Source organism: Rutidosis leptorrhynchoides, chromosome 8, assembly GCF_046630445.1.
Source record: "Rutidosis leptorrhynchoides isolate AG116_Rl617_1_P2 chromosome 8, CSIRO_AGI_Rlap_v1, whole genome shotgun sequence".
Lineage (NCBI taxonomy): Eukaryota > Viridiplantae > Streptophyta > Magnoliopsida > Asterales > Asteraceae > Rutidosis > Rutidosis leptorrhynchoides.
The window spans coordinates 146,181,405-146,193,156 of record NC_092340.1 but is presented as its reverse complement, the minus strand read 5'-3'; the positions used below and the strand labels follow the sequence as shown (position 1 = coordinate 146,193,156).

Genomic DNA, 11,752 nt, shown 5'->3' with positions numbered 1-11,752 from the left:
GCCATTTAAGGTTTTAGCTCGTATTGGTGAAGTCGCATATCGTTTGGAATTACCCGAAGAACTTGTAGTGATCCATAATACATTTCATGTTTCCCGTCTCCGTAAGTGTCTTGCGGATGATTCATCGTGAGTGTCATTAGACGAAATTGAACTAAACAACAAGATAGAGTATATTGAGGAGCCGGTTGCCATACTTGACGAAAAAGTGAAAAGACTGAGAAATAAAGAGGTGAGAACTTTTAAAGTTCAATGGCGACGTAGTATAGGTACCGAGTTTACTTGGGAGCCCAAAGAGTTTGTTCTTGTGTATCTTCCTGCTTGTCATGCGGCTTGGATTGCGAGGTCGCAATCCGGTTCAAGTGGGGGAGAGTTGTAAGATCCAGTTTTTTCCTGTTATGTTGGACGACGTCCAACAGGGTGGGACGCCGTCCCAGTTTGAAGGGCTGAACGCCGTCTAGAATTCTGGACGCCGTCTAGATGGCCTGACGAGCCAACTTTTGTGTTTTTGATATTTAATAGGGGTAACTTGGTAATTTCACATTGTGGACAACTTTAAGGCCCTAGATCAGTTTGTGGAGCCTCATTTACTCCATCTACAACCACCAAACCTCTTCCACTTAAATTCTAGAGATAGAGAGTGATTCAAGTGTGAGAAAGCTCAAATCGAAGTAGAAGAAGCTTGTTTCGGGTTAGAGCTCGAGCATTAAAGTTTTTCATCTCCTCACTAGCTACGTTTTGATTGTGGTAGTAAGTCCTAAACTTGATTTCCTTAGTTTAATGTGTTTAAGGGTTAGGGTTTGGGCTAGTGATGAACATAAAACCCATTTGTTAATGATTTGTGGGTTTTTGGGTAAGTTTGAGTCATGAGGGCTCAAGAATGACTAACCTAGGGTTTTGAAATGTTAAATGTGTTTATGATTCTTAAATTAGTTAGTTAACCACTAGCACACCTAGTTGTTATGTAAATGGCTGATATTTGAGTATGTGGTGACCCGAATGGGTGTGGAAATCTCGAATGGGTAAAACGGGTCTTTGATAACCTAAGTTGTCTTGTTAGTGTGAAAAAGAGATAATATTGTGATTATATGTGTATTAAGACCATAAATGGCTAGGGTTAGGGTTTTTGGTGAAGTTGACCCAATATTAGGGTTAAGTGTGCAAATGGGTCGGAATTGCACCATGGGTCAAAATGACCTAAGGATGGTGAGTGAGTTAGTTAACCCACTTGAATGAATGATTGATATATGTGCATAATGTAATAGGTACGTTACCTTGAAGCCGCGAGCTTGGTTTATTGATTCACCAAAGGCGTAAGGTGAGTGGAATAATTATGCATGTCCGTATATAATGTATTTATTTGTGTTGTATGAATGTGGCATTGTCGCATTGTTCAAGACACTACATTCTAAGTAACGAGTAGTATTGTCGCGTGTTTAAGATACTACTCATTGGTTGATTGACATGTGGATGTCGCGGTGTTCAAGGCACCACATTGTCATGGGAGTGGATGCCGCGGTGTTCAAGGCACCACTCATTGTTTTGATTGACATGTAGATTCGTTGCGTTGTTCAAGACGCCACATTGTCATTGGGGTGAGTGAGTCGCGTTGTTCAAGACATCACCCGGGGAATTAGTGATTACGCGGTGTTTAAGTAACACTAATGGATGTTATGAACTCCGATGGTCTTTTAAGTACCGTTCCCTTATTCAATTGGTTAACCATGGTTGTACGAATTTTGTGTTAGCACATTTAGTTATGAACTATATGCTATTGGTATTGCTAGCTCATTGTGATTTGTGGTTATTGGTATATGCATAATGTTTTTGCATGGTTGTAGAATTGCTAGCTCGTGTATGGTATTGTGTAAGTGATGCAAGTAAGTAGGTTATATATCTATATGTATAATTATTGCATTCACTAAGAGTTAGCTTACCCTCTCGTTGTTTACCTTTTTAGGCTCCGGCGTGGACAAAGGCAAAGGTATTCGGTTGGATTAGTGGTCTCCCGCTTATTTTGATAGGGGATGCTTTTGGGTAGCTTTTGGAAGTTCGACCAAGATTTGGGTAGTTTAACCCCAAACACCATGCTCTAGTGTCGTTTGGAAATTAAACTACTATGGTCGAAACTTGTATTTTTGAACGAAACGCGTAATTCGGGCTGATGTGGGCCCGGTGATGTAAAACTTGTTTTGATGATGAAAACCTTTTAGTTTATTATATTGTGATATGTTGTGAAAAGGTTTTCGTTTAAAAGTGTCGGGAAGCGGGATTTCCGCTCGTGTATGTTGAACCCAGGGACAGCAGCTGGAAGGCCAATTGGACGTCGTCCAGATCTGCTGGACGCCGTCCCACCCTTCATTGCTGGACGCCGTCCAGATATCTGGAAACCGTCCAGATGTGCTGCACCAGAATTTTTTTTTTAGTGTGTTTTGGTAAAGCGAAGTCGGGTTGTTACACGTTCTCTGCCAAAGTGTCTTAATGATGTAATGTGGTAACCCAGAGGGTCTATTAATAGGCATAGATCCTCCATGATATTTGGTTACACGTGTCAGATGATGATTAATTCATTTATGTGAAATATTCGTGACCTACTTGAGCTTGACGCTGATGTGGCATGTGTGCTGCTCACGCGCTTATTTAAAGGCTTAAGCATAGAGCTGCCTTCAGAGCTTACGCATGACATTGGGCGGCCTATTGTAATCGTAGAACATTAAACAGCTTGTTTAATAAAAGTTACTGTTACTGATGTTTTTGTGCGTTTTGAGTGTTTCTTCCGTATAAAAATGATATTTTTATGCGTGTAGCCCATAGGATACACCATTAAGTCCTCTCAGTTTAATTTCTTTATTTTTTAGAAATAAAGTATTTAAACTATAAAAGATAACGAGTGCCTTTTTCCTCGGAAACATATATCTGTTGTAGTCGTCTGTTTACTGATATGATGTGACCCCAAATAATGATTTTTGCCACTAATTGTCTTCATTTTGTTCTTTTGATTTCAAACTAAATTTATTTTGAATTTGGATATGATCTCCATAACTGATGTGAACCATACACGTGTCCCAATCAAAACTTTCTTCCATTTTTTTTGCCTATAAATATTCTGTTTATTCATTCATTTCATTTTTTCCATCTCTCCAGTTTCTTCAAATGATCACTTTGCACCATCATTTATAGGGTTTATTAATTGCATACCTGTAAAGTTAGTTCTTTTCTTCAGTCTTCCACAATTTTTTGTTATAGAACTTCTACCATGGTCGAATCTTCATGTACATCGGCGAAGAAAGATGGCCGAGACGTTAGTACGATTTGTAGTGCGATGACGGAATCTGACCTGGAAGTACTCTGTTTATCTTTTGGAAACCTTAGTCGATTTAATCCCATCGTTCCCCCCACCATCTGATACAGCTAATAAACCCCTCCTGAAAAAATGTGTTTGTACAAATTACAATTAACTTTTGATAATCTTCGTGTTCCCCTTTTTCCCTTTCTATTAAATGTTCTTGTACATAATGGAGTATGTCTTAGCCAAATCCACCCTTTTGGCCTCCAAAAATTATCCTGTTTGAAATTTATTTTAATTTTCAGAATAAGACTCCTAGTGTGAATATATTCCATGTTTTGTTTTGTATCCGTAGTGTTAGTCAATGTTGGTATACATTTGATTGTAAAAAGGGGAGGGGTTTTGTTGGTGACAAAGATTCATCTTTAAAGGACTGGAAAGAACCATTTCTTTTTGTCGATGATAAAATCATTGAGAAGAAATGGACTATTGCTCGTAGTTGGGCAAAAGTTAGGATTGGTGCTAGTAAAGCTATCACTCCGACTAAGAAAGGGAATAAGTTGGTGAAATACCTTAGTAATTTGAAACTCCCCCAAAGATCCTTTGTTAATATGGAAGTGATTCTGGTGCTCTGCTGTGTTAGTAGTGATTGGCGTGCTGGTATTGTGCCGGTACTTCATTTGAAAGGCCATGGTAGGCTTCTTTGTTAATCTGCTGTGTATTAACACTCCTAACATAACTAATATTCTTGCTTACATATGCCTCTTTGTTGTTTTTACTTGCATTGTTTATGCATAAGAAGAAGAAATGAAGTAATGATACGCGTACCTACGCGCATGGAGCTTGTACGTATCACGTGCATCGCGCATGTTTTGAACATTACCAAACCATCTGATTAGGAGGCGCGCATGCGAGTATTGCTTAGCGCACACGAAAGCAATCTGATGTAATCTTATCCATAATTAAGCATGATCTTTGTCCAACTATAAACCCGTTATTTATGGTTCTTATTCGGAAGGATCTAGAAGTGAATTAAGAGGTAATCTAGGGTTAGGGTTTCATTATAAATACAACCCTAACCTCCTTCATTTAACATAACATTTTCTGTATTACTCAAATATAAGATTGCATCCGGAAAACACTCTTACGGTAACATGTATGTTCTTCAGACATAAACCCTATGCAACCACCCTTAGCTTTGATCACCCTTTTGCAGATCATCATCTCTTAAGGGTTATTCACGGTAAACTGGACCAGAGATCGAATCTATAGACATTCTTAAACACTCCATCATGCACTCAACATTAAAATGGCTTTTGCAGCAGATTTATGTTCGATCAAATGGCGCCATCTGTGAGACCATAACTAGAATTGCGTAAAAAGTTTTATACGTTACGAATGATTAACTGTAAAACTTCTAATCTTTTTATGGTTGTTCTTATGTAACAGGTTTCAATGGGAAAGTCTGGTAGCAATCAATCATCTCGTTCTCAGGGTCCTGATGTTACGAGGTCGAAACAAGCAAACTAAGACAAGACTCCTGTCACAAGCAAAACTCCAAACTTCGGAGCAGTAAAGGTCCTAGAATAATTAACAACATCATCAACTACTATTCCCCCAGTATCATAGCCATGATATCATGAAAAACTAACTACTATTGGGCACTGGATGAGGAAGATGATGATTATGAGGAAGAAACCCCTATTACTACAGTGGGGTCCTTTCCCATATACTCTACGATAAAGTCAACGGTTCATACCAGGAGAATAATGACACCTGCGAGCGCATGCGAGTATTTAGCGGGGCAGAGCATCGATGTTAGTTGTCCAACTAAAGATCGCACTCCCTTGGACAATATACGAAGAAAGCGCATGCCTTCACCTATCCCCAGGTTGTCATATTTGCTTTCACCAAGTACGCCTTCAGGGCGCACTACCAATTATGCGGGGGAAAGTAAGAAGAAGATTCATGAAGATTTACTTGCCATACTGGCCCAAGCTGCGCCAGATAAATATGCGCAGGCATTCACGATGCCAGATAAAGGCGAAGAAGTTTTAGATAACTTCTATGCAGGAATAATGGGGCAAAAGGTAAAACCCTTCAGGGAGGCTTCACCAGCTAATAAAAAGTTTACGCCCCATATTGCTAATTATGTGCCAGAATCTCCTCGTATCATTCTTTTGACTATGGGATGGTATGATGGCACGGTAGATCAGGATTATTTCTTACAAATATATGAAGGAACTGCGCGTGCTCAAGCTTGGAATGATGAAACCAAGTGTCTCAAATTTCAAACTTTGCTGCAAGGAGTCGCGAGGGAGTGGTTTAGTAATTTGCCACTACCGCTTGTTACTTCCTATAACGATCTTCGAGCATGTTTCTTGTTAAACTTTCACAACATGCGCGTTCGCAAAAGGACGCATGTTGAATGTCATCACATCAGACAGGGGGCAAGAGAATCCCTTGGGCAGTTCATAGATCGATATACCAAGGAGGTCGCAAAGATGGCTGAACTTCCCGAAAGCCAAAAAGTATCTGGTTTAATACACGGGTTGTGTAAAGAGCGACATCTTGCCCTATGGCAACGCTTGCAAATGAAGGTCCCAGCTGATACCTTAGAAGGGGCCATCAAAGAAGCGCATGAGCATATGCGTGCGAGGGAAGATACTACTCGGAATAGCGGGAAAAATTCCGATAGCAGAGGCAACAAAGATGACGATTCTTATCGCGGGAAAATAGGGGGATCAAAGTGCAAGGGTGACAATTATAGCCATGGCTCTGCGTCATCAAAATACAACAACAAGTTTCAGAAGTCAAGCAACTCTGACCAAGGGAAGGGTCACTCTCCAAGTCAGAACTTCACGATCATGCGCGAGTTGACTAAAACCCCAAAGGAGATCCTAGCTACTGAACTGATTTGTTTCACATTCGCGGCTCCTGCCAAAATGTCAGAATATGATAGGAGAGACATGTCAAAATTTTGTGAATTTCATGAAGATTATGGACACGAAATTGATCGTTGCAAATCTTTTATTGAAAAGTGATTGAGTGTCTAAGGAAGGGTGAGCTTAACCACCTAAAACCAGTGAAAAAGCAAGGAGCTGCGTCGCAGGGTAACCAATCAGAGAAAGTTGCGCCGAACCAAAAGAAAGGCAGTGACAAAAACTCTGACAAAACGATAAATATGGTGCACACTTGGCACTCTGGTCGGAGACGTAAAGCCGAGCAACTGGAGGAATGGGAAGCGGAAGCTATTAGCTTCCCTCCGATGCAAACAATTAATCCTTCGCATGCTCCTATAGTTATTAAGGGTCGCATCACCGATTGCGGATACAATGTGCGACGATTAAATATTGACACAGGTAGTAATGTCGATGTAATGTATGAGCACTACTTCAGGAAACTTCCAGCGATAATCAAGTCCAAGATGCGTGCACCCACAATGTTTTGTCGGGGTTTTCCAGTGAATCAGCATGGCCTTTGGGGTGCATCGAGCTTGAACTAGAGTTGTTTGACGACGATGGCTCAACTCGCACATGCGCTATCCCTATTGAATTCTGTGTGGTACGCTCTTATTCATGTTACAACGCACTCTTGGGGCGAGTGACTTTGCTGAAGGTTGGCATAGTACCCTCTACTGTTCACGGTATGATCAAGTTTCCTACTAGGCAAGGTATTGCCACCATACGGACAGAGTCTGTAAAAGCGTTATGCGCTTCGGTAACACCGCCTAAACCATTTCCTACAGTTGAAGAACAGATACGAAGCAGCTCTATCCTTGTCAATTCAAAATACCTGACAAGTGAATTCAGGTTGGGAGCAACCTTTCAGATGAATCAAGGTTCAGCTGCGTGATATATTGGTAGCTAATATGGATATCTTTGTATGGTGTGAGGACGATATGACTGGGTTCCATGAACTATCGCTGAGCATAAGCTGAATGTAAATCCAAACCTAACTCCAGTGCGCCAAAAGAAGCGCCCGATGGCACATGAAAGAAATGAGTGGTTAAGGTTGGAGGTAGAAAAGTTGGTTTATGAAAACATTTTTAGAGAGGTGCTGTATCAAACTTGGGTCGCAATCCTGTTTTGGTGAAAAAATGGCTCATGGCGCATGTGCGTCGATTTTAAGGATATTAATAAGGCAAGCCCTAAGGACAATTATCCATTGCCTGAGATCAACTAGAAAGTTAAATCTTTTTCTGATTTCAGGCTCAAATGTTTTTTGGATGCGTATGAGGGGTATCACCAGATTCAGATGGCAGAAGCGGATGAGGACAAAACCGCATTCCACACCGATTCAGGTATTTATTGATACATGAAAATGCCCTTTGGGTTGAAAAATGCGGAGCAACATACCAGAGGGTAGTGGATTTGGCATTTAAGGATCAAATCGGTAGAAATCTCGAGGCTTACGTAGATGATTTAGTCATCAAAAGCAATACAGAGGTACAATTATTGGCCAATATCCTAGAAACGTTCAACTCTCTGCGAAAAATCAATATGAAGCTTAATCCTACAAAGTGCAGTTTTGGGAAAGAAGAAGGTAAGTTCTTAGGCATATCGTTACGCCAAGAGGGATCAAGGCTAATCCTAAGAAAATTAAAGCTGTAGAGCGAATGAACTCCCCAGAATTAAGAAAAGAAGTTCAAAGTTTGAGAGGCAAGTTGGCTGCGCTAACGAGATTTCTGTCAAATGCCACGGAGCTGTCATTACCATTTTTCCAGATTCAAAAATTCACTAAAAAGACGGACTTCAGATGGACCGAGGAGGTTGAAAGAGCTTTTTTCGAGATGAAGTCGCTCCTAAAGGAGTTGCCTACTTTGACAGCACCTATAGCGGGGGGAGACGTTGATGCCGTATCTTGCGACTTCAAAGGAGGCTATCAGTTTCGTTCTCGTCGCAGATATGGGGCAGGTATGTCTCATATTGGGAATTGTAATAGACACTGAATGTAATGTTTATTGTGTATTTCCCACTATTTTGGTGCATGTACAAATGCCTGTGTATTTGTCAGCAAAGTACTTAGCGGTAGCGAAGTTAACTATCCACCTATTGAAAAACTCGTGTATTCGCTTGTACATACAACTCGTTGGCTGTGCAGGTATTTCCAGGCGCACCCAATTGTGGTGTTAACTAACCAACCAATAAGACATGTATAAGTCGCGACATGCGCATCCTTCTTATTACACAATCTTATAAGACGCTATATATGCGCTTGAATTAATTATGATTTGCTGGTGAAATGTGATAACAGGTGTTGTACAAGCCTGAGTTTTCGGGTAGATTGTATAAATGGGCCATTGAATTGGGAGAGCATGAAATCAATTACACCCCGCGCACGACAGTAAAAGGCCAGATACTTGCAGATTACTTGGCTGGAATAACAGGAGGAGTAGAGGCGCTCGCGGAAAGCACTACAATTAATTATAAGAAAAGTCAGGTCTGGGAATTGTATACAGACAGAGCTTGTGGACCCGAAGGCGTGGGTTCTGGCCTAGTCCTCACGGGTCCTGATGAAGAGGAGCATACGTATGCATTCCAATTTACGTTTTTCGCGACCAACAATGAGTCCGAATATAAAGCGTTGCTATCAGGTATGCGCATAGCACAACAATTTGGAATAAGGCATTTGGATGCATATGTGGACTCACATTTGGTTGCTAACCAGGTCAATGGATCATTCAGGGCACATGAAGCCTCTATGAAGCGATACATGGAGCTGGTGCATGAACTTGCGAATGAATTCGATGTCTTCAGGTTAACGCAAGTACCTCGGGGACAAAATAAGAAATCAGACGTGCTGAGAAAGTTGGCCGCCCTCGCTTTTGATCATCTGCGCAAAGTTGTGTGGGTTGAAGTGCTAACAGAAAAATCTATTAACGAGAAATCAACTGTTGCGCCCATCGAAGAGGAAAGCCCTGATTGGATGACACCATTAGTGAAATTCTTATTTGAGGGTGAACTTCCAGCAGACAAAAAGGAAGCGCGAATGATTCATATGAAAGCCCCCATGTGCGCGTTAATTGAAGGTATCTTATATGGTAAATCTCACTTAGGGCCAAGCCTATTGTGCCTTGGACCTAATCAGGCTAAGGAGGTTCTTCGAGAAGTTCATGAGGGTTCATGTGCTCTGCATTCAGGGTATAGAACAATCGCTGCAAAGGTAATGCGTATAGGGTATTACTGGCCCACCATTCACAGTGATGCAGCGGAAACTGTAAGGACGTGCCAATCATTTCAGTAGCATATGCCGATAATTCAAGCACCGCGCCATGCTATGATACTGATAATGGAAGCATCGCCATTCAACAAATGGGCCATCGACATTGTTGGTCCTATTACTGCGTGCTCAGGTACACATGAAATAATACATTTATGTAATACTTTGCAATATACGTGCTTTAACAGTATTTACATTATCATTGCTTTCTTAGGAGGAATAAAATTATTGGTGGTGGCAATTGATTATTTCACCAAATGGGTGGAGGCAAAGGCATTGGCAACAATTACTAGCAGGTGCATTCGTAACTTCTTTTGGGAAGATATTGTGTGCAGGTTTGGTATCCCCAATGAAATTTTCAGTGACGATGGTACTCAGTTTGAAGGTGAGCCTTTTAGGAGCTCGTGTCAAGAGCTGAATATCAAGTAGTCATTTAATTCGGTCACTCACCCACAGGCCAATGGCCAATGTGAAGTAACAAACCGAGATATCGTAAGGGGAATGAAAGCTCGCATGGGCGTATATGGAAATACATGGATTGATGAGCTCTCGAGCATTTTGTGGACGCATCGCACTACTCATAAAAATAGCATAGGAGAAATACCGTTCAACTTGGTTTATGGGATGGAAGCAGTACTTCCCGCCGAAGTAATGGTTTCAACGAAGCGCATACGAAGCTTTGATGAGTCAAGTAATGATGAAGGCTTGCGCACTAACCTAGATATGCTAGAGGAGCGTAGAGAAATAGCTGCCATATATGAGGACGTAACAAGCTAAAGATCTCTAAGTATTATGATAAGCGTGTTAAGCCTATGTCGGTCAGGATTGGAGATTATGTGTGGCGCAACAATGAGGCAAGTCGGGAAGAAAATACTGGAAAGCTGGGGTCTAATAGGGAAGGCCCTTATGAAGTTATTGGCATAAGTGCAACGGGGTCCTATATCCTAACAGGATTAAATGGAGAATGAATACCTCGTACTTGGCATGCAACTAATTTGAAAAGATGTTACATATGATCATCAAGCTGCAACACCAGGGATTGATCACCCCTCCTTTTAAGCACTTGCATTTTTTAGTTTATCTAAAATGTTGCTTTATTTACTTGTAAGACAATTTGTATTTCTTTCATGGTTGCAATAACTTGTCATTTGGATATGACTTGAGAATTTGATTTATTTTGTAATAAATAAATTTAATTTTTTTTGAATGGAAGTGTTTGGTTACATTTCAACGCACAATATGATAGCAATTATGTGCATCCTGCCTCCTTTAGGATGATCTCTAGCTCCTGCGTGGCAGAAGCCTGTTTGGTTACAAGGCTAGATTTTAGGGTGGGTAATAGGCATTGGTTTGCCTAGACCAACACACTCTCGCAGACTAGAAGACTGCAAGTCATGACTATAAACGAAAAGCATTGGGGTTGCTTGCCCACTAACCTAAGTGTTGGTTCACTTAGAAGATTCTGAATATATTACTTAATAATGCAATGAAAAGTGTCGGCTATGTGCACAATAGTATGATGTCAGTTAGTATTATTAAATTTGAAGTATAAACGATTATACATTGGTTTGTATGCAAATAAACTTTTATGTTTTAAGAACTAAATACGTTTAGTGACGCGAACAATACAATAAGGAAAGATATTGAATTACTTTACTTATTAATGAAAAAGAAATAATGCATAACATTGGCTACATTATACTATTACAAAAAGTGCTTAAAGCAGAAAAGTTAAACTGACACGCAGGCCATTACGATTACAATGAAATTGAAATCTAAACTACGTTGCTTATTTGGAATGGCGCCATACACTAATGGTAACAATCCTTCGAACCCTCGCCCGTAATGATCAGGCAGATTGCCCCATGTAAACAAAAAAAATTAAAAAGCTAAACTAAGGGAGGGGGCACACCAAGATGTTAAAAGTACCTCATGAAGCACACTAATACCAAGTGCACTCCCCAAGGGTAGTGAGCGTAAGGGGCTAAAAGCAATGTAAGCTTATGGCACACCCAAGACCCCCATGCTCCATACAAAAAACTTTACAGGGTGCCATACAAAGCACACCCTGCAACCCCCACAGCGAACGCTAGCTCGCAAGCTTAAAACTTCATCGACAGAAGATCCTGCACTGAGACAGCAGGATCAGCAGCGGCATTCACAAGGGTTTGAATTTAAATATTTTCCAGTGCGTTGCTGGAGTCAAGAACTCTTTCGAAAGAGTCATCTTCAAGCTGGTCTGTGATA

The 11,752-nt window shown here is 40.8% G+C and overlaps 1 protein-coding gene across 1 annotated transcript; it reads left to right on the top strand.

Moving 5' to 3' along the window:
• The first annotated feature begins 7,267 nt into the window (after positions 1 to 7,267).
• Positions 7,268 to 9,529, top strand: LOC139863873 (uncharacterized). The gene is made up of 7 exons (XM_071852474.1): positions 7,268 to 7,344; positions 7,495 to 7,586; positions 7,634 to 7,828; positions 7,915 to 8,199; positions 8,300 to 8,303; positions 8,387 to 8,438; positions 8,540 to 9,529. The coding sequence occupies exons 1-7, from the start codon at positions 7,268 to 7,270 to the stop codon at positions 9,527 to 9,529; spliced, it is 1,695 nt and encodes a 564-aa protein (XP_071708575.1).
• Positions 9,530 to 11,752: the final 2,223 nt, after the last annotated feature.

Excerpts from the sequence above, each read along its gene's own strand:
- LOC139863873 (XM_071852474.1), top strand. The coding sequence starts at position 7,268 with ATGGCACATGAAAGAAATGAGTGGTTAAGGTTGGAGGTAGAAAAGTTG. Across the intron at positions 7,587-7,633 it reads CGCATTCCACACCGATTCAG|CAACATACCAGAGGGTAGTG; the intron begins GTATTTATTGAT and ends AAAAATGCGGAG. Across the intron at positions 7,829-7,914 it reads CAGTTTTGGGAAAGAAGAAG|AATTAAGAAAAGAAGTTCAA; the intron begins GTAAGTTCTTAG and ends TGAACTCCCCAG.